This window comes from Portunus trituberculatus, chromosome 50 (genome assembly GCF_017591435.1).
Source record: "Portunus trituberculatus isolate SZX2019 chromosome 50, ASM1759143v1, whole genome shotgun sequence".
NCBI lineage: Eukaryota > Metazoa > Arthropoda > Malacostraca > Decapoda > Portunidae > Portunus > Portunus trituberculatus.
Window position 1 is genome coordinate 17,112,948 of NC_059304.1, and position 21,541 is coordinate 17,134,488.

Consider the following 21,541-nt stretch of genomic DNA (forward strand, 5'->3'; position numbering starts at 1 on the left):
CTTCTCAGTTAATGATACATGTTGCAAACATTCTCCGGGACGCCACAATAATCGCTATTCCATGAATGGGCCGCCCCACTGTTGTTATGGGGCCGAAATGCGCCTGTCAGACATGTCCAATCAATACTCCGCTACAGCTGCTGCCCCGCCGCTCTCTCTCCCTCTCACTCCTGTTATGCATTCACCCCGTCATACCTTCACGTATTTTTCATGTCATGTATTATTCTACCATGTTACAAATTTGTTTCTCGCTAAATGTTCATGGGAAATGTCCATGGATTAATAGGATCACCGTTTTCTTTATCGTGTTAACAGTTTTCTATGGTGGCTTGGATAACAAGGGGGACTACGTTAATAGCTTCGCATACTACATTTTGCTGACACAATTTCATAATTAATGCATAGTCGACAGAATAGTATAGTATATATAGTTGACTGAATGATTTGGGCAGCATGAGTATCTAAAAAGGAATTATCTTGTGAATGCGGCAAAACAATGAACGAATGCAGAATGTCGGCATGATTGAGTTGATCCATGTTTATCTCTTCACGCCTTTCATGCACGTCAAGGAACTCGTGTACCTAAATGTCTAGGCCTATTTGAGGCGAGCATTCCAGCATGTTGCTTAACTACACATATATCTTCATCTTAGTCTCACCTTTCAAGCGGGGAGGGTCTGCATATCTCCCAGTACACGGCGCAACAAGAGTGTTACAGAAACTTGCAAATTCGTCAATATTGATACCGGCCTTTTATGTTGTACTCAAGTCCTGCGTGTAATCAACACCTGCTGTAACTTGTTGAATATTAAAGTGGCATCCATCACCACACTACAATGAATACAACTAAGGCGTACCACCACCACATTCACCCTCGAGGCAATCATACTCATAGCTAAACCGGACGAGGAAAGAATGAGTTACCTGTTAGACATAACACTCTCCTACCTGAAGGACGCTAAAACGTAATATTAAATAATTGTCTCATGTTTATACCCGTAAGTAGCAATACACACCCCCGGTCTATCACTATCTTCAATACCGGTATGCATTTCATTAATAAATCTGGTTAATGTAGTAATGGACTGTGCCACTTACTATCCTAAATTCATATGGCACAACTTATTTGCCATAAAAGTTCATGAAGGACTCAAGAATTATTTTTAAGAGCAGTTTGTTAGGACAGTTGATCCCAATGCCAGTATGTATATATGTGAAATATTCTTATATTTTCAAGTTCACTATCTGGATTTATAGGTCCCCGCCAAAATGTAGAAATGTTAACTAAATTTACCTATATGTATTCTAACTGGTTGGTTAAATAATGTTAATCTTTTTTTTTTTACTTTATCTCTTAACTTTTTTCTGCCACACACACAGGAAGGTTCACCAACATCCTCAGCCTTTCTCTCCAGAGACACACCAACAGAGAAAACCTTGTGCTCATCAATTATCTGGCACATTTCATCTCTTATGCATCAATAAACATAAAATCCAATTGAGATGATGCAAATGAGGAAGTAATGAAAAATGACTGATTGCAATCATTCAGAAAAAAATTCTCATGTGAATTATGAGTAGGCCTTAAAGGAAAGAAAAATAGATACAGTCAACATTATATTTTGACATAATTAGTGTTTAATCTACAGCTCTCTTTTGCCTCTTCAATATAAAACATAACAGCAAAACTCTTGAAAATGAGTCAGTATTTTATTACCTCTTTAAGAGAAATGTAACAAAGGAACTTAAATTGCAAGTGCATCCTCATCTTAAATTGTATGGCAATGATAGTTCCTTGCCAACTTTCCTTCAGCAATGCATAAATAACTTAAATAAAATAAAACTGAATAAAATATAAAAGATATGAATTTTTAGTAGATCATGCCTATAAAAATACCCTAGGAAATAAATTTGTCTTTCCATTACATAACTGTAAAAGAAAAGTCACCAGGATAGAAAATAAGAGCACTTTTTCCGTAGATATAGCTGAAAATGCCTCTTCCTCTTTAGCTGCATTGCTCATTGCTCTAAAACTCGTCGTGGAAGGGGTAATGCTTGTGGTCACTCACCCTGCAGAATAGAGAGAGGAAAAAAGTTAGAATCATTCATTTCATTAAAGTACATTACTTCTTGGTGGAAGTTTGCCTACCCTCAGCCTGTTCCTAAAAAGGGTGACCATTCTAATCCCTCAAACTACCGTCCTATAGCTTTAATCTCTTGCTTGTCAAAAGTTTTAGAATCTATCCTCAATAGGAAGATTCGTAAACATCTATCACTTCACAATCTTCTATCTGATCGCCAGTATGATTTCCGTCAAGATCGCTCTACTGGTGATCTTCTGGCGTTCCATAATGAGTCTTGGTCATCATCTTTTAGAAATTTTGGTGAAACTTTTGCTGTCACGTTGGACATATCAAAAGCTTTTGATAGAGTCTGGCACAAAGCTTTGATTTCAAAACTGACCTCCTATGGTTTCTATTCTTCTCTCTGCAACTTTATCTCGTTTCTTTTCCAACCACTCTATTGCAGCAGTAGTAGACAGCCCCTGTTCTTCTAAATCTATTAATGTAGTGGTGTTCCTCAGAGTTCTGTCCTGTCAAGCAATCTCTTTCTATTATTCATTAATGACCTTAATCAAACTTCTTTCCCTATCTATTCTTACGCTGATGATACCATCCTACATCTTTTAACGTCCTTTTAGAGACAAGCACCCTTGAGGAAATCAACAGATTATGCAGGGATGCCACAGAATGCCTGGCTTCTGATCTTTCTAAGATTTGTGATTGGGGCAGAGAAAACTTAATAGTGTTTAATGCCTCAAAACTCAATTCCTCCATCTATCAACTTGACACAACCTTCCAGACAATTATCCCCTCTACTTCAATGACACTCAACTGTCTCCCTCTTCTACACTGAATATCCTCTGTCTGTCCTTTACTCAATCTTAACTGGAAACTTCACATCTCATCTCTTGCTAAACCAGCTTCTATGAACTTAGGCATTCTGCAGTGTCTCCGCCAGTTTTTCTCGCCCTTCCAACTGCTAACTCTGTACAGGGGCATTATCTGTCCTTGTATGGAGTACTCTTTGCATGTTTGGGGGTGGTTTCAGTCACAGTTTTATCAGATAGTGTGGAATCAAAAGCTTTTCATTCCCTCCTCCGACTGACTGTCTTCAGCCTCTGTCTCACCGCAGAAATGTTGCATCTCTTTCTATCTTTTATCACTATTTTCATGCTAACTTCTCTATTGATCTTCCTAACTGCATGCCTCCCCTCCTCCTGTGGCCTCACTGCACAAGGCTTTCTTCTTCCTCTTATCCCTATTCTGTCCAGCTCTCTAATACAAGAGTTAACCAGGTCTCTCAAACATTCATATCTTTCACTGGTTAACTCTGGAACCCCCTGCCTGCTTCTTTATTTCCATCTTCCTATGACTTAATTTCTTTTAAGAGGAAGGTTTCAAAACATTTATCCCTGTTTTTTTTTTTTTTTGGGTAATTCCTTTCAAACCTTTACGGAATTTGTAGTTCAAGTGGGTCTTTTTTTTTTCCTCAGCAAGTTTCCCTCTTGATAAAAAAAAAAAAAGTCATTTCTAAAATAAAAAACAAATAATTACAATTTAGTCTTGTTCTGCTCCACAATGTACCACTTGTTCACCTAGCACAGAATAATAACAGAAGAACACAATGTTGAATGTTACAGACCAGGTCAAGTGAAGAACACGTCCATTGCAATCAAATGAGTCGATAATCTTCATGTCTTCAGAAGAGAGTTCAAAGTCAAACACCTGTAGTGAAAAAAACAAAAAAATATATCATTATTTGAGAGAGAGAGAGAGAGAGAGAGAGAGAGAGAGAGAGAGAGAGAGAGAGAGAGAGAGAGAGAGAGAGAGAGAGAGAGAGAGAGAGAGAGAGAGAGAGAGAGAGAGAGAGACTGGTATTAAATAAGCATCTGTTGAAGAAAACAAAGAAAATAAACGCAGATTTGTGTGGACCCTTGCTACGCTGCTCCCTGAGACCAGCAATGCACTGCGCTACACAACAAAAGGTAGTGAGCAACAGGATTCTGGATGCAAAAATTTTAGTACAAAGGTTGTCTGTATGATGAATCAAAACAGCATAGAAGCCAAGACTGTATCACTAACCTGGAAGTTGGACTCGATCCTTGACTTGGTGACTGACTTGGGGATGACAATTACATCTCGCTGGATCTAAAGGAGGAAAAAAAAAATAAATAAATAAATAAATAAATAAATAAACAAATAAATAAATAAAAATAAATAAAAAATATAAATATTTCCTAAACTAAATAGTTTAAGCAACAGAACTGGATCATAATGGCTATTTCTCTGAGTTGGATATTAATTCAATCTAATTGTCTACACTATATTTGCTTGAAATATAAGAAAGACTGCAAGGATCATACACAGGAACAAAGACCACAGAAGAGCAGCAAAACTTTCACAAATTCTACATTTTTCATACCTTCTCTTCCAAAACAAAAACAGTTTGTAGAGAATGGACAAAATCTGACCTGGTAACGGATGAGAATTTGAGCAGGAGTTTTTTTGTACTTCTCAGCAATGGCCACAATCTTTGGGTCCTCCATCAGCAGTGGATCATCAGGCTTGGCCCAGGGTCTGCAAAACAGAACGTCAAAACCAATGCCTTCTTCAAATCTATTCATCTTTGTGCAGGCCACCATGAAAATACATTGTAAACAAAAGTTGACATTCTAGGAAAAGATTCTGCTAGCAACTCTGTTGCCACTAATCCTCAACTCAGCATATCTTTACGCTTACAACTAAGGATATGCACAGTAACTGAAATATGATTGTCAGTAACAAAGCAGACCAGAGTTTAGATAATGTCATACAGTGATCTGCATACATGACATAGAAACCAGCTCTATGTGAAGCTGTTATTCAAAATTAATGTTATTTGCATATGCCACAACACTGCACTGGCAACACATGAAGTGGTGTTGCAAGTAATGAATGGTATGGTTGCCTCTGAGTTTCTGTATTGCAATCATTACCTGGTTCAAAGCATTTCTATTTCACATTATACAATACAAACTCTGGGACAAATGTGGGAGAAGTCACAACCTGTCAGGTGATCCAAGAGGGCTGTAGGCAGTGATGTAGATGCCCTTAGAGCGGCAGAAATCAATCATTTTCCTCTGATTTAAGTATGGATGACACTCAATCTACGAGAAAATTGCAACACATTAACATGCTTTTCTGTATCACAATGTACAAAAAAAGCAGCAAGGAACATTTCTCAATTAATTAACTATATAGTGGAATCTCGATGCCTCCAATATATCACAAATTCTTCTGCTATTTTTCCAGTCCATCTTTGTATAAGTAGTATGGTAAGCTCTCAATAACCCAAAACTTGTTCATCCAAATTTCAGGTACACCAAACCCTTTGTGCATATCAAACTTCCTTCGGTAAACGGACAAGTTTGGTTTATCTGACTAGTTTGAAAGTCTACCAAACAAACTAGTGATGCTGAGTGTATCCCTCAAGTAAGCCGACCACATAGCTCAGTGTGAGGCTGGTTATCTGGTGTAGTGTAATGGTGTGTGTGTCACTTAGATTCTTTCCCTTTCATCTCGTAACAACATACCTGATTGGTGACTGGCTTTATGGTGCCTTCTGCCAACACACGCTCAATCTGCTTCTTGTTGAAGTTGGACACACCAATAGACTTTGTAAGACCACTTTTCTGAGCTTCCTCCATTCCCTTCCATGTGTCCAGGTAGTCAACATCACTGTATTGAGTTTTCCCATTTGAATCAACAGGGAACTTTGCTCCACCTTCCTGAAACACCACATGTCCTGCCTATGTCAAGCACTGCTCAACACACTCCTTATGGAACTATGGAATATTTACAGACACCCATCACATAACTAACCTGAATTTCTTATTTTATTCAACTAATTTATGAATGATGTTTTATAATCATTCCTGATAACAATGCAAGGTACAAATTCATTGGGGTAAAGAAGTATACCTTACTTGATATCATCTACAGTAAGCATTAACATCTTAGCAGGTAGAAATATATGATTGGAAGAGGTACAAATATGAACAGCTGACTGCAGTCAACAAATCACAATGAACATCTGACTTCAATAAACAAAGCAATCACTGAGAATTATCACAAAACACATATAAGCACACCTGATATCCCATGGGCCAGTGAATCAAGTACAGATCCAAATAGTCCAGCCCCAGGCTGGTCAGGGACTCCTTCAGGCTGGGCACCACCAGGTGTTGGCTGTGGTAAATGTTCCAGCACTGAAACACACCTTGGTGACAATCTCATAATAATTTTAGTAATATTCAAAAGCAACAATTATTTCATACATAAATGATCAATAAGACCTATTGTGGTGCTTTAGGCAATGACAGCTGCCATGAGAAAAGTATGACAGATATCACTTTAAGTTGAATTATAGGTAGAAAAATTGCTTCAATCAAGTTGGGAGCTGACTCAACAATCTGCTTATATAAGGGAACAATGACAATTATTTTACTAATCACAACTTAAGTGCAATGGATAAAGTCTTCTTCTTATGCATGACAAACAAGTAAGCAATATTCATATCATTTAAGCACAAGCACTTGACCTTGATTTCATATCCAAGTAAGCAATATTCATATCATTTAAGCACAAGCACTTGACCTTGATTTCATATCTATGTTGAGTGGAATTAATGCAATAAACATCACAATTCGTTACCTTGCTGGTTATGAATAGGTCGTCCCTGGTGACAGTCCCATCCTCAATCTTTGCTTTGATGGCAGCACCCACCTCATTCTCGTTGCCATAAATAAGAGCACCGTCAATGTGACGATATCCACAAGAGATGGCGTTCTTCACTGCTTGGCACACCTCACCAGGCTTGGACTGAAACAAAACACTTGTAAGTGTGTACAAAGATGATATGAATATGAGCCCATCTGGCCACTTTAACAATCACTGGTACACAATGTAAATTCTGCAAATACATCAATGAGATTCGGCTTGTGAATTCACGTTTGTGACAAATCAAGCTAATTTATTGTTTTGTGTTTGCAAAAAGTATTTCAGCAAACAATACATGCATACATAATCATGATATAGAAAATAAATAGGTATTCCATATTATAAAGTATAGGTAATATCATGTCCGATCAACAAGTTTTCAAAAATCATGTCCTCTAATCTTATATAGTGAATGAATAAGTAGAGGTTACTTATAATCCCTTATTAACAAAAAAAATCATCATCATATATTGAAATTAAACTAATCCCACAAAGTAATGAGAGGGATAAAATGGGGTTTGTCTGCAGAACCACAAAATTCAATAAGTTTGCAGATGTATGCTTGCTGGAGGTAATTTTTAAGTTTGTAGATCTGCAGTGGCCATCACAGTACATTAGTACAAACAAGAAGTTTTCTGAACCAGAACAGTCTAAGCACCACTGCAAGAAAATGTATATTTACATATGATGTGAAAACAAAAAGGGACTCCATTGTACATATTATTATAAGTTTGGAAGAAACAGAATGAAGGAGTATGGAGATGTGGCTCCAAGAGGATAGATGAGAGAAACAAAAGGAGAAATATGAAAATGAGCAGTACAGTTTAGCAGCAATGGATTGGCTGACAAAGTATGGTACAAAATTATGCCTGCCAAACCAACATACAGTAAACAAGACTGGCATGTAGACCTGTATACTGTACAAATCACTCCACAATGTGAGAGAGAGAGAGAGAGAGAGAGAGAGAGAGAGAGAGAGAGAGAGAGAGAGAGAGAGAGAGAGAGAGAGAGAGAGAGAGATGAAGAATGGAAAATAGTCATTTCCCTATAATAGACAAGTTTCAGATGCCTCATGCTTTTCAGATTCTTTTGGAAGGATGCAAAAGTTACTAGCACTCTTAACACTTATGTAGCAGACTGACAATCAATGGTAGACATTATTGTGATAATATCAGATTATTGCTTATCTCATCACAATTTTTCCCGTATTGATTCATCAGTATAGTCAATATTTTTGGTTCCAACATAGTGTTTATAAATTGTTTTTGGAACATGAACAAGTTCAAAATCAAATGTATTCATCTGACTTAAAACAGTATTTTTCATTGGTGAGGGAATAAGATAAACATTCAATTTGAATTTTTTCTAAGATTTTTTCACCTATGCTGACAATATTAAAGTTAGTTGGACACAGCTCAAGTTTCCACTGTCATGGATCTGTACTGTCACCGATTGCTGAAAATTTGCCGTATTGGATGGTGGAAGTACTCCTGTGGTACAGTCTGATTGGCAATGTCAAGTCCATTAATCATCTTGCAGGAAAAGATTAATTGAGCAGATGGCAAAGCCCCAAAAACACAACAATAGAAACATATATATATATATATATATATATATATATATATATATATATATATATATATATATATATATATATATATATATATATATATATATATATATATATATATATATATATATATATATATATATATATATATATCAAGCTGTTAACTAGGAAATTAAATAACTTACTTGAATAAGACATGACTCTGAAAGTCTTTCACTTCCAGGCACATCTGACACGTTCCTTGGGGCCCCCCCTCGTCCCTACAAGGATTACTAAAGATCAATAATCCCACGCAAACAACCTCACCTCCTGTTACCTGTTAATACTTACAGAGACAGAATGTATTGTATCAAGATCCCCAAAATTATTCAGAGACCTCAAGGGTATATCTCCATGGCGCTGGAATTTATACCTCCTTGGTAGATGATCATACCTGTCACATTGTCTCCAAGAGAAAATCTTCAGATCAATATCTTGGCACTTCTATCATTCTAAAAAAACAGAGGCACGACAAAGATAAATATCTTGTTAACTCTCACAACACTATTAAACACAATTCATATACCACAGCTGCACCTGTAAAGACAAGCAAACATGAATCGTCACACTTTCATTTGATGTTTTCATTCTCCCTTACAGAACAAGATGGCTTATGAGCCTAAGATCCTGTACATGGTCATAGATTATTTCTTCTCTGACTCAATTTTCTTAAGCCCTTCTCCACAACCTGTTTCCTGGTGTTTTTGTTGTCCTACTGGTAAGGGCAAATCCCCACGCAACCAATCCATTTCATACTAAACTTTATTGTATTGAAAACTGCTGCACTTCTGAAGCTTATAATAATCTCTCCAACAATGGTTCTTCACGAAGTAGGTAAATGATGCATATATGAGATAAATACTCACTGTACAGCACATGTGCAGGTTCCATTACAGTGATGTAATCGGTCTTGTGCTACATCACAAATTCAAAGTCCATGCTAATGTCATTACGTAAATTATTTTCAGCCAGCCACCATGTGTGTGGCAGCCACAGAAGTCAGTTGGCTAACTGCAAGTGTGCCAATGGTAGCTAAGTGGGATGGATGCAAGTTTAAATATAGGGACTTTAGGTGTACATTTCATAAGATCACACTGTATGTTACTAATATCAATCAGGTGCCGAACACTCGGTAATGCCAGTACCCTACGAGGACCAGGAGGTAAACCTACCACACCCTGGGCCTCCCACTTCTTAGTGAGGTATACTACAGTTAGATTAGTGTTCTTAAGCATTAAATTTTCCTTTATCTGTGGCCATAATGATAATATACATAATAATGGTTAGGAACCTTAAGAAATACACACACAATAGCGTTGCTGAAAATAAATAAATAAATAAATAAATACACCCTAACTACGCATTCCCTCCAACATGAAATAACTAAATAATCATCACAAACCAAACATGCAATAAATATTCTCTCTCTTTTAACCATCATTACAACACTAACAGGCAATGTCATTATCAAGCTAACATTCAATCTAAACAGATACACAATCGCGACACTCAGACTTCAGACAGACTAACCGAAAACGAACACAAACATTCCACTCTTGTCAACACATCCAAGAAACACTGAATTCACTCCTTATTTTTTAGCCCTACCTTCCAAGTGCCGAGGCCGAGGATGGGGTACTGCTGCCCATTATTGAAGGTGACCATAGGGGAGCTGGCTGACATTGTGGCGAGGTGGCGGAGACAGAAGGGTATGAGGTAGGGCGTCTGACAGAGGAGCCGCTGGGTAGAGGTAGCGGAGAAGGTTCTTGTGAGAGCCGCTATCATTGGGAGGCTGAGGAGGATGGTCGGCAGGTGATGTACAGGCTGCAGTGTTGCTACTTCGGGATTATTTGTCTTACTTGGTTTATTTGTTGATTTATTAACTGTTGTCACTTGTTTCACAAATGTGATAGTTTTCTTAACTTTGATAAGAAAATCAGTCAATTCAGCTAAATGAATAATTCAGTAATGATACACCAAAATGAATTAATAAATCATTTATTTCCCATCTTTCATTATCCAACATTGCTATACAACGGATTTTTGCTCACATTTTCTTAACATATCAATAAATCTAAAGCGAATATATGTCCAGCCTAATATAATCTTAATTTGAAACTAAAACGAGAAAAAAAAAGAAAAAAAACGACAACCAAAGTGCGCTTATTTCATATGTGCTGAAGTGTCAAGCATCCCTGGGGAACAACAGCAGGTGTAGGTAAGTGCCTTTACATAACCCATGGGTCTCTCGAGGATAAGCACATGTGTTCACTAGTCAGGGGAGGGACACATTGTTTGATATTGCGGCGCACGGCGTCTAACTTAATTCCACCACTCTTGACAAACTCCAATGAAAGTTATACAAGGTTTCAAGGACCATTTCATTACTCTAATGATAGATGGACTGAAAAAAAAAGCATAATCTTCAGAAACTATGCTCATGAGAATCCGACTTCTTTGTTGCTCTTCAAAACAGTCCGCGTGATAATACAGAACACACAAGTATGTAGAGAGAGGGCTGCTGAAACAAATACCTATCATAATGGTACACTGCAGCCATGATAGGCGACCACGCTACTTTCTTAGTTCGCGGCTATAAGAGAGAGAGAGAGAGAGAGAGAATGGTGGTGTTACTGGATATGATGGTGACTTAAGCGTGCATGTCATCATTACTAAAGTGTTTTATTTTCTGAAGGCCACTGAACACTGATGTCTAAATAAAGATTTACTCCCACATTTGAAGCCAGGAAGCAGTTCTCTAACCTTTGCTCTTTCTGTAGCTCTAACTTCTAAATAAGATGGACAGATGTAGGGCGTCACAACTCGCGAGTCATCGTGAGGCATTGTTCACATGTGATGGAGATAAGTCTGTAGACATAAATGATGATAAAGATACAAGTATTATTAGAAGAGACTACTGAAGAGAATATGGATAATAATGGATCTTCAGCAGGAAAACAAAAATGTCTAACTGTCTGTCTGTCCTCTCGAAACTGAGCGGAACTTTGAATCTTCTGAATTTTTATTTATTATTTTTTTCCACAATAGAAAACATGAGTCATATGTTCATAGAATAAAGAAACTGCAAAACTAGAATTTAATCTTAATGAGTGAGGAAAAACAGGAACTTTTCATGAATCTCAACTCTCAACGGGATTATCCAAGTAATGACGAAGAAAGGAATCTACAAAATGTGTTGAAGACAATACTCAATACATATTATCTTTTTTTCTTTACCGTACACCAGTAAGAGGAGACTCAAACCATTAACTATTCATGCCTCTATTTCTATGGCGCATATCGAGGTATCCGCATGTCATGTTAACTTAGAGCCTTTAGAAGGATGACATGTAGGCAATGTGGTATTTACGTAAACGCATACTTCTTATAGTCAGGCCTACTTCCACCACTGTTGAATGTCACAACTATTGATACACGTCTTTTACCTTTACTGGGACTTCTTTGTGTGTGATAACATTAAGATAATCACGATAACAAAACTAAAAGAACATGTGTCTTTATCATAAGCTATACTAATCACACTGTGGATGGCTGCTAACGATCATAGTTATTTTCATGCGGGATTGAATGTTGGGTTGTTTAGTGTTTAATGTATTCCAGAGAGCAGGCGCATGACAAAGCAAAGGAATAGAGGATATCCAAGCACTTCTCTCTCTCTCTCTCTCTCTCTCTCTCTCTCTCTCTCTCTCTCTCTCAAGATTTCTCCGTTATGCCCTATGAGAGGGACAAAAAGATTCCCTTGCAACGTATCCCCAACTGTGATGTCTCGCCTTCTTACACTCCTCCCCTTTCTCAGAGAAAACCTGCTGATTCACCCACTCGTACAATCTCTAGTGAACAGCCTTGAGGTTGGCGAAAAGGTACCGGTTCCCACATATTACGTTAATCCATGCTAGTACTTCGACATTCATGTTAGATGAGGAGAGATGTGCTATAATTTTGTTGCTTCTTCCTTCAGCCATCAACATTCAATGAACACAGTTTTTTTTTTATCATATTACAAATGGTAATTCAGTATAGAGGCTGATAAGGAAGACATACGCAAAGGTCTGTCTGTTGACTCAAGTCCCTGCTCTATATATAGCAGTACGTTGAGTGGCCAATGCCAAATTCGATTCATCGAATGTCTAGATTTATATATGAAAACATTTTAGTTTTTCACCAGCAAATATTTTCACAACGAAGAGACACACTCGTCCCTTATACCCTCTTATTTCCCGAGGTCCGCCATCTTTGGCGCCTCGCTGGCGAGGTCATTCTGCATAGCACAGTCCTACAGCATCTGAGAGTTCACCTCACTTGAGGGTAAATGGTTGGTTACAGGTTATTATTCTATTATCACACAACCCAACAAATAAATGGTCCCCTGTTTAGTACGTAAATGTGAAACTAAATAAATAAAAAAAAACTTAATTCTTATTGATCAATGTCAGTTTGGGTGGTGGGAAGGAACAGAATGCAACACGAACAGCCGAGCCTGTGATGCCAGGTACAGAACTTGCCTGAGGAGCAGTATTTGTTGATCAGGAAATGCAGGAGAACAAAGATGAATACGTAGGTGAAATCGAACACGCCCATCTCCAGGAAGGCGATGGACCCACCTTGGATGCTGTAGAGGATGCCTCCCAGAAACCCGGCCGTGGAAGTCCCTGTCATCATACTTGGGCATTACTTTCACGCTCATCGGCCAAGAAAGCAGTGAACTAAAACTATGGGTCGTATGCCTAGAGATACTTCATAATACAAAGTGAATATAATTTTCCTGATCATCAGTTAGACGTTGACATTTATGCATAGTGGTATTGTCTGAGGAGCACCACTGGTAGTATCCTTAGAAGAGAGGTGACCTTCTACCAGATAGATGGAGAACTGAGTTTTTGAGGCACTGGACAATGCTAAGTTTTCCCTGCCTCAATCAGAAATTTTAGAGATCAAAAGTTGAAAATTCAAATTTCTTCATGCTTTGAAAAGTGCAGGGATATGATTCATATTTGACAAAACTCCATTTGTGATTATGGCTTTTGACCTCTAGGAATTGATATTCTCAATGGACTTATTTTTTATTTTATTTATTTTCTTTTGCTCACTGCTCCTCTTACATAAGAAAAACGCAGTGACAGTAAGTGGATGGAGACTAGGGCAGCGGCCATATATAATGGTAGTGTGGCGTAAATGGAGCGATTAAAGCAGAACTCACCTATAGAGAAGGCGGCCTTAACGAGGCTTTGAACAGTGGCTTGCGCTCCTGATGGCGCGATATGGCTGGCATAAACAGCCATAACGGATTGGAAGAGACTATAGCTGAGGTCATTAAGGAGCTCTACGGGGAGGAGGTACCACGGATTGCTGACAGTGTAGTAAAGGGAGTACCTCAGCCCTGTGCTGAGCACCGAGACAATGAGCACACTTGTGTATCCCAGCCATTCAGTTATCACCCCTGTCAAAAGTGTGCATTGATGATAGATATGGAACTCTTGTTGACTGTGACTTCTACAGCAGGATTGCATTTCAGATTGGAAATTATACAAGTTACATAATATTGAATTACGAATATTCACTAATTGTACTTGTATCATTCAAATTTTATATTAACAAAGCTGTCTTGATACATTAATTCCATTTTCTAAAAGCAACGAACACACTCTTGTCTTACCTGAGAGGAAAAAGAATGGAACCTCTCCCCCGAAGGCTTCAATTCCCAAAACTAATCCCTGAAGGAGTTTGAGCGCAGGAAAGTCAGGGTTCCATGCCAGGGCGACGTCCTACACCAACATCAGTTTGAATATCCACACGATGCCAAGCGACGCGCCCATCACGTACACGGTCATCTGATGACATAAGCACTTGGTCTCAGCGGACACAGCCTTCACACAAACTGATTCTCGGGTGGCAATAGATAAGTTGAATGGGAATTACTTTGTCAAAAATGTTATCCTACATTCAGGAAATTCTTGAAGGCAATCAGACTAAGGACGAGAAAAAAGAGGAACTAGAGTAATTACTAGGAAGAGAAGGACTTCGGGATGCACAAGTATGTTGCCAACTTCTCCCATCTTTAATTTGTCGTCACTGGAGTAAGGAATCTTCATCCTTGCCACCACCAGGATGTCTGCTGACATGAGAACAATGCAGGAGATGACGGCGGGAAGGTAATCCTTTTGTGGCAGACCCTGAGAATAGATGTCGACAAGCGCCCCTGAGACGATGGCCATCACGCCCATGCCGATTGTGCCCCACAGACGCTGCCGCCCGTACAGATGCCGCTCAGAACCTAACGCCAGGAGAGGAAAGGATTCATATAGTTGACGGTGAGGCTGGATTGTTATACTTTTGGTTCAAGACGATGGTGATGATGATGATGATGATGATGATGATGACTATGACCATGATGAATTTGTTGCCTTCGTATTTGTTATTTATATTGTTGTTGATGGTGGTAGTGGTACTTGAAACAAGAGATATGGAAAGCCCCTTACCCAGTATCAGAAAGCAAACAGAATCGGTGATCATAATACAGGTATTGAGTCCAATCTGTTCCAGCATGAGGATGAAGACGATGAGCCAGAACTGCGGGTAGCGCAGGAGGGAGGCCACACCTTCGCTCTCCTCCAGGATCCCCGTTGTCTCTTCAACACGCTGCAATGTGAAGGGTGCCTGCTGGATCTCTCCAACCGTCATGTTTGGGTTCACGCCCGCCACCTCCAGAAACAACGCGCTGTTGTTGGCGAGGAACGCGCTGAAAGATAGCGTTGCATTTTCCAAAAACGTGATGTTGAAAGCTTCTTCTGAGGCTTGAGTGGTGATTAGAAGCTCTGGTATCCAGTACATGGCTAGAAGACCTGATGTCAGGAAGACAGTGCGATAGGCCCTTAAGTAATCAGCAAACGTGCCGCAGATACAGTTGGCGATGAGATTCACCATGGATAGCACCGTCCACAGAAGCCCCACCGTCTGAGGTGGGGCTTCTGTCTATCAACTTCTGCTTTATTCTCGCTGAAAATTTATCTGCATTCAGTCTGTCTCTAAAAAAAGATAAGCAATTGAATTCCTTAAACATCATCCTATTGTTTTCATTTCCAGTCTTCCTAAAGTTTAGAATCTATCATCAACAGGATGATCCTTAATCAAGTATCGCGGTTCACAACCTTATATCTGATTGCTAGGAGGAGGAGGAGGAATAATGATAAAAATGATGATCACGATAATATTAATAACGATAATAATATTAATAATAATAATAATAATGATAATAATAATAATAATAATAATAATAATAATAATAATAATAATAATAATAATAATAATAATAATAATAATAATAATAATAATAATAATAATAATAATAATAATAATAATAATAAGAAGAAGAAGAACAGAAGAACAGAAGAAGAGAATTAATGATAATAATAAGAAAAAGATAAAATTTCTGTGTTGTAATGGGGAGCAGTTGCATTATTGTTGTAGATGCTACATACCGCCAGAGATATCAACTCTTGATGTGCTGTTGTAGAACGCATAAATCACATATTCGGCTGTTTTTAATATTTTTTTCGTATTTTATTTTCATCTTGTTTATCTATCTATTTATTCATTATTATTTTTTTTTGTGTGTGTATTTGTGGCTCAGCCGCACGGATGCCATAGTGGACGGAAAGATTGAATAACAAAATCTAAAAACAAGGACAATTACAAGAAATATAACATAATATTTCTTAATATCATAATATTTCCTTCCTATGCATAAAGAAATTGCTGACAAGTTGGTAGTGATATATTCTGACTAATATTCTTGATTAGATATTGCAAGTTTGATTGTGGAATGTTAGTGTTTTGCTTGCTCTTACTATTATAATCAATTTCATAATGCAAAACTTATGTAATCTTTTGTAAAACGTAATGTTTGAAACAGAGAAATCATTTTAATATTGATTACAAATAATGAATTGTTAAGATAGATTCATAGTTTCAAGATGAAAGGACAAACAAATATTCATTATGAACATTTAACATAAATTATGTGCAGTTACTGAATTTCAACTGAAATTAGTGTGGACGGAGAGATCCACTTGGTCAGGCAAGCGAGTAGAGACTCAATAACCCATTTTAATTTGAGTGGATACCCGCTGACTGCTCGGCGTCAGGATTGGGAACAGGGATTATACAGTCTATACTCTATACGATTAGAACTGTATACACAATAGGCCACTCGCCCAACAGCCATCCTCAGGAGTATATATGATGCAGCACTGCGGTAAACATGATGTTAATACTTCTAAATCTAGGGTATTGTAAAAGAAAATATTTATAGTTTGAGGTGTTTCGTTAGGTCACTTGTACAATGAGCCTCGCTTACCTGAATATTGGAGAAAATAGTGAACCTTGATGGGCAACAGCTTCTTGTTGATCTTCATCGTGAAGGGAAACTGTGAGTTTTTGATAGATCTTAGATTCTTTCTACTTCTGACACTGAAACAACCATCACAAAGGTCGTGTGACTTTCACTCTTGTGTCAAACTTCAATTCGTCTTCTAAGAGTCCTAAACCTCCAGACTTTTGACCTGAACACGCAGTAAAGGTAAAAGCAGGAAGCTTATTCTTTGCTACTATCTATGGCTTAAGTGTTGTCTGCACAGCCTCGTTATCCTACATTGATATTTTGGTGCCAGAAGGCAGGGTTGTGAAAGGCTAAACGCTGATTGGTGGAGCTCAGGCATCATGGCAAGACGTTGCTACATATAGTCCTCACTCACTATCATTACCATTATTATTTACTTATGAATATATATATATATATATATATATATATATATATATATATATATATATATATATATATATATATATATATATATATATATATATATATATATATATATATATATATATATATATATATATATATATATATATATATATATATATATATATATATATATATATATATATATATATATATATATATATATATATATATATCATAGGCGCCGTATACTTGACAAGTGCTGGCGGAACTGCCTAAATATTAAGCGGGCAAATCTCAAAACAAAGGAAAAAGCGACTTGATTTTATCTATTAATTTATCTTTTTTACCTCGCCTCGTCAAATCTTTCGTGTCTTTTAATGCCAGGGAATGTAAACACAGTCACGTCGCTCGTGAGTTGCTACGATACTTGAGTTGTGTTGTGTTTCTAAGTGTTTCCTTCACCAAATGATGATATGCCCCACCTCTCTGCGGCCTGCCTGAACCACGTGTGTGTTTTGAGGTGAGTAACGTGTTGAAAGCCAGAGACAAAATTATTGAGACGGAAAAGAGGGCGAGAAGAGCTTTTCTTTTTTATGTTCATACTTTTTGTGTCTTCATGCGTTATATAGTAAACGAAACGAAACTTTTCTTATTTTATTGTATTTACATTTTTTGATGTTGCTATGGGAAGGAAAAAGAAGTACGAGAGAAAGTTGGCTAGTACATATTGTTATAAGGTAAATACACAAATGTTTTATTTATTCGTGTTTGTCTTAGTTTATTTACATTTACATATTACATCTTCTATTTTTAATGTTCCTGTTTGAATTAAGCATCTATCCTTCTAACTTATGTCACATATTTTGCATAGTTTCAAGTAGCCTGTCTTTCCCTACTCTAGCTAACATTTTGCATCCTCTGCTTATTTCAAGTGCGTGATTTTTGTGTAAGATGATTATTTTGTGTACATGAAAATAAAAGGTAAATATCCAGAATGAGTATTAGGTATTTTGGGGCGAAATTGTTTGTTTATTAACAAGTTTTGATGAGGTTATAAATAATTTACCAATACTTTCTGTTGCAAATTACTATGTCATTATTTAGCAAACTATCTAAACCTAACCTAATAAACTGGCAAATATGAAAACGTCTAAAGGAAGTTAATTAATTTCCGAGAGACAATGACGGTGTTAACATTAATTTGCGACACATACTATCATGTGGATTTCAAAATAGTCAGCCTGAGAACTCTAGCCAGTGAGACACGACACGAAAGTAAGGGTTAGTGCTGATTCTAGATAAATATGTACTGAAAAAAAGAAAGAAAAATTCTTATTCATCATATCAATACGTATTATATACGTAAAAATCTCACATACGTGTTTGTCCTTACAACAGTTTATATATATATATATATATATATATATATATATATATATATATATATATATATATATATATATATATATATATATATAAAATAAATAAAAATATATATATATATATATATATATATATATATATATATATATATATATATATATATATATATATATATATATATATATATATATATATATATAAATAAAAAAATATATATATATATATATATATATATATATATATATATATATATATATATATATATATATATATATACATTATTTTATTTTCTATTTTATTTATTTATTTTCTTTTTCTTATATAGGAGAGAGCGCCAGCCAAGGGCTAAAAAGAAAAAAAAAGAATAAGAAAAGGCCCACTTGGGTCTTGGTTTTCTAGAATAAGGGAAAGCATTAGCCAAAATTAGGGGGCAAATGTCTCCATCCATCTCTCTTAAAAGAAAACAAGTTGCAGGATAGTGGAAATACAGAAGCAGGTTGGGAGTTCCAGAGTCTACCAGTGAAAGGTATGAATGATTGAGAGTACTGGTTAACTCTTGTATCAGTGAGTTGGACAAAACAGGGATGAGAAGAAGAATAAAGCCTTGTGCAGCAAGGCAGCACGAGGAGGGGAAGCATGCAGTTAGCAAGATCAGTAGAACAGTTACCATGAAAATAACGATAGATAGAAAGAGATGCAACATTTTGTCGATGAGAAAGAGGCTGAAGACAGTCAGTCAGAGGAGGGAAGTTGATGAAACGTAAAGCTTTTGATTCCACTCTATCTAATAAAACTGTGTTAGTGGAACTCCCCCAAACATGCGAAGAGTACTCCATTGTTACGCCATCACTCCTCCAGCACGACAGGAGGCGAGGGTGGGTACCGATGACGCACAGACAAACTATTCCCAGGTTCACTTTACTTTCCAACCCTCGTTAATGAACTGAGTAGAGAATTAAGGAGACAACAAGAGTAGATTTTGAATATAATTAAGTATAAAAAACACTTACATTATAATATTCCTTAACCTAAAACCAACAATCCCAAACCACGCACAGCACATGTCACAAATCACATCAGAGATCCTAACTCACTCTAGAGAGATACACAGCCAGATAGTACAATTGAGCAAAACCTAAATAACATACGACACCTGAGAGAAGTAAGTCTTTGGCGGAGGTCACATCGCCGCCACCAGTCCACCACCATCCACACCACCTCTACCAGTCCCAGTCTGCTTCTCCCATTCACCACCGTCAGGTGAACCAAGTAAACCTCAAAGTTTCATATTCTCGCTTTACATGAACCCTGGCTGCCTCATGGTAGTTCCCTCATACATACAACAGCTTTTACGCAAAATTATTCTTTACATTAATCCAATGTAGTTATCTGGTACATCTACAACAATCATTAGTCTACCAAGAGTTCCCTATCACACCATATATATTCCATAATGGTGTTTTCCATGCCCTCACTGTCATAAACCCTCGGAAGGCTTATGGACTTGATAGGGTCCCTCCTATTGTTCTCAAAAACTGTGCTTCCGTGCTTGCACCTTGCCAGGCCAAACTCTTTCAACTTTGTCTATCGACTTCTACCTTTCCTTTTTGCTGGAAGTTTACCTACATTCAGCCTGTTCCTATATCTTTAATCTCTTGCTTGTCTAAAGTTTTTGAATCTATTATCAATAGGAAGATTCTTAAACAACTGTCACTTCGCAATCTTCTATCTGATCGCCAGTATGGCTTCCGTCAAGGTCGCTCTACTGGTGATCTTCTGGCTTTCCTTACTGAGTCTTGATCATCCTGTTTTAGAGATTTCGGTGAAACTTTTGCTGTCATACTAGACATATCAAAAGCTTTTGATAGAGTCTAGCATAAAGATTTGATTTCCAAACTGCTCTCCTACGGTTTCTATCCTTCTCTCTGCAACTTTATCTCAAGTTTCCTTTCCGACCGTTCTATTGCTGCCGTGGTAGATGGCCACTGTTCTTCTCCTAAATCTATTAATAATTGTGTTCCTCAGGGTTCTGTCCTGTCACCCACTTTCTTTCTATTGTTCATTAATTATCCTAACCAAAGTTCTTGCCCTATCCACTCCTACGCTGATGATGCCACCCTAAATCTTTACACGTCCTTTTAGAGACGACCAACTCTTCAGGAAGTCAACAGATCACGCAGGGACGCCACAGAACGTCTGACTTCTGATCTTTCTATGATTTCCGATTGGGGCAGAGAAAATCTAGTAGTTTTCAATGCCTCAAAAACTCAATTCCTCCATCTATCAACTCGACACAATCTTCTAGACAACTATCCCCTCTTCTTCAATGCCACTCAATTGTCTCCCTCTTCCATACTGAATATCCTTGGTCGGTTGAAGAAGGTGTCAAGAGATTTAAGGTCGCCAACGAGAGAGCAGTCCGACCCGGGGACATTTCTCATCCCATCCCCAGAAGGGGAATCTGAGGCTGGATTTGGAGTCGCCAATTTTTTTATTTATTTATTTTTTTTATTTTAAGTGAAGGATGTGTGTGTGTCAAGTGCATGTAGTTTTGTGAGAAATAGGAGAGTTGTCTTTAGAGGGTAGGCTGTGACTGCCCCCTTGAGTTGTGAGCCACAAAGGGAAACGTTCAACGAGATCACAACTAACTTTAAAGGAGAGTTCACAGTACCCCCCTGAACTAGTGCTATTAGACCTCACTGGGAGTAAATTATCGGTGTCTTCTACCTCCTCCTCGATATCAAAAATAAAATACTAATGATGATAATAAAAATTATTGTCTAGTGAACAGCCTTGATGTTCGCAACAACGTAACCATTCCCACATATTACATTAACCCATGCTAGTACTTTGACGGTCATGTTAGATGACGAGAGGTGTGCTGTAGTTTCGTTGCTTCTTCCTTCAACCATCAACATTCAATGAACACACATTTTTTTTCTTTTTTTTTCATTATATTACAAA

General features: G+C 37.4%; 1 protein-coding gene and 1 pseudogene across 2 annotated transcripts; both read right to left on the bottom strand.

The window, feature by feature from the left end:
- Nucleotides 1–1,602: 1,602 nt before the first annotated feature.
- On the bottom strand, nucleotides 1,603–10,257 carry LOC123499732 (aldo-keto reductase family 1 member B1-like). 2 transcript variants are annotated; one of them, XM_045248160.1, is made up of 10 exons: nucleotides 10,039–10,257; nucleotides 8,577–8,651; nucleotides 6,756–6,923; nucleotides 6,194–6,310; nucleotides 5,636–5,830; nucleotides 5,109–5,209; nucleotides 4,535–4,640; nucleotides 4,146–4,211; nucleotides 3,706–3,788; nucleotides 1,603–2,070 (listed from the first exon to the last, which is right to left on the bottom strand). In XM_045248160.1, the coding sequence occupies exons 1-10, from the start codon at nucleotides 10,213–10,215 to the stop codon at nucleotides 2,028–2,030; spliced, it is 1,131 nt and encodes a 376-aa protein (XP_045104095.1). In that variant the 5' UTR covers nucleotides 10,216–10,257; the 3' UTR covers nucleotides 1,603–2,027. The 2 variants fall into 2 exon arrangements, with proteins under 2 accessions (XP_045104095.1, XP_045104096.1); XM_045248161.1 differs by lacking the exon at nucleotides 8,577–8,651 and having other exon boundaries at nucleotides 10,039–10,255.
- A 2,447-nt stretch (nucleotides 10,258–12,704) lies between these two features.
- Nucleotides 12,705–16,862, bottom strand: LOC123499896 (annotated as a pseudogene).
- Between the last annotated feature and the right edge of the window lie 4,679 nt (nucleotides 16,863–21,541).

What these genes read in the sequence shown, in the direction of transcription:
- LOC123499732 (XM_045248160.1), bottom strand. Translation starts at nt 10,215, where the DNA reads ATGATAGCGGCTCTCACAAGAACCTTCTCCGCTACCTCTACCCAGCGG. An exon ending in ACCTATTCATAACCAGCAAG is followed by an intron (nt 6,311 to 6,755) that starts GTAACGAATTGT and finishes GGTGTGTTTCAG; the next exon opens with TGCTGGAACATTTACCACAG. An exon ending in CGTGTTCTTCACTTGACCTG is followed by an intron (nt 2,071 to 3,705) that starts GTCTGTAACATT and finishes TCTATTCTGCAG; the next exon opens with GGTGAGTGACCACAAGCATT.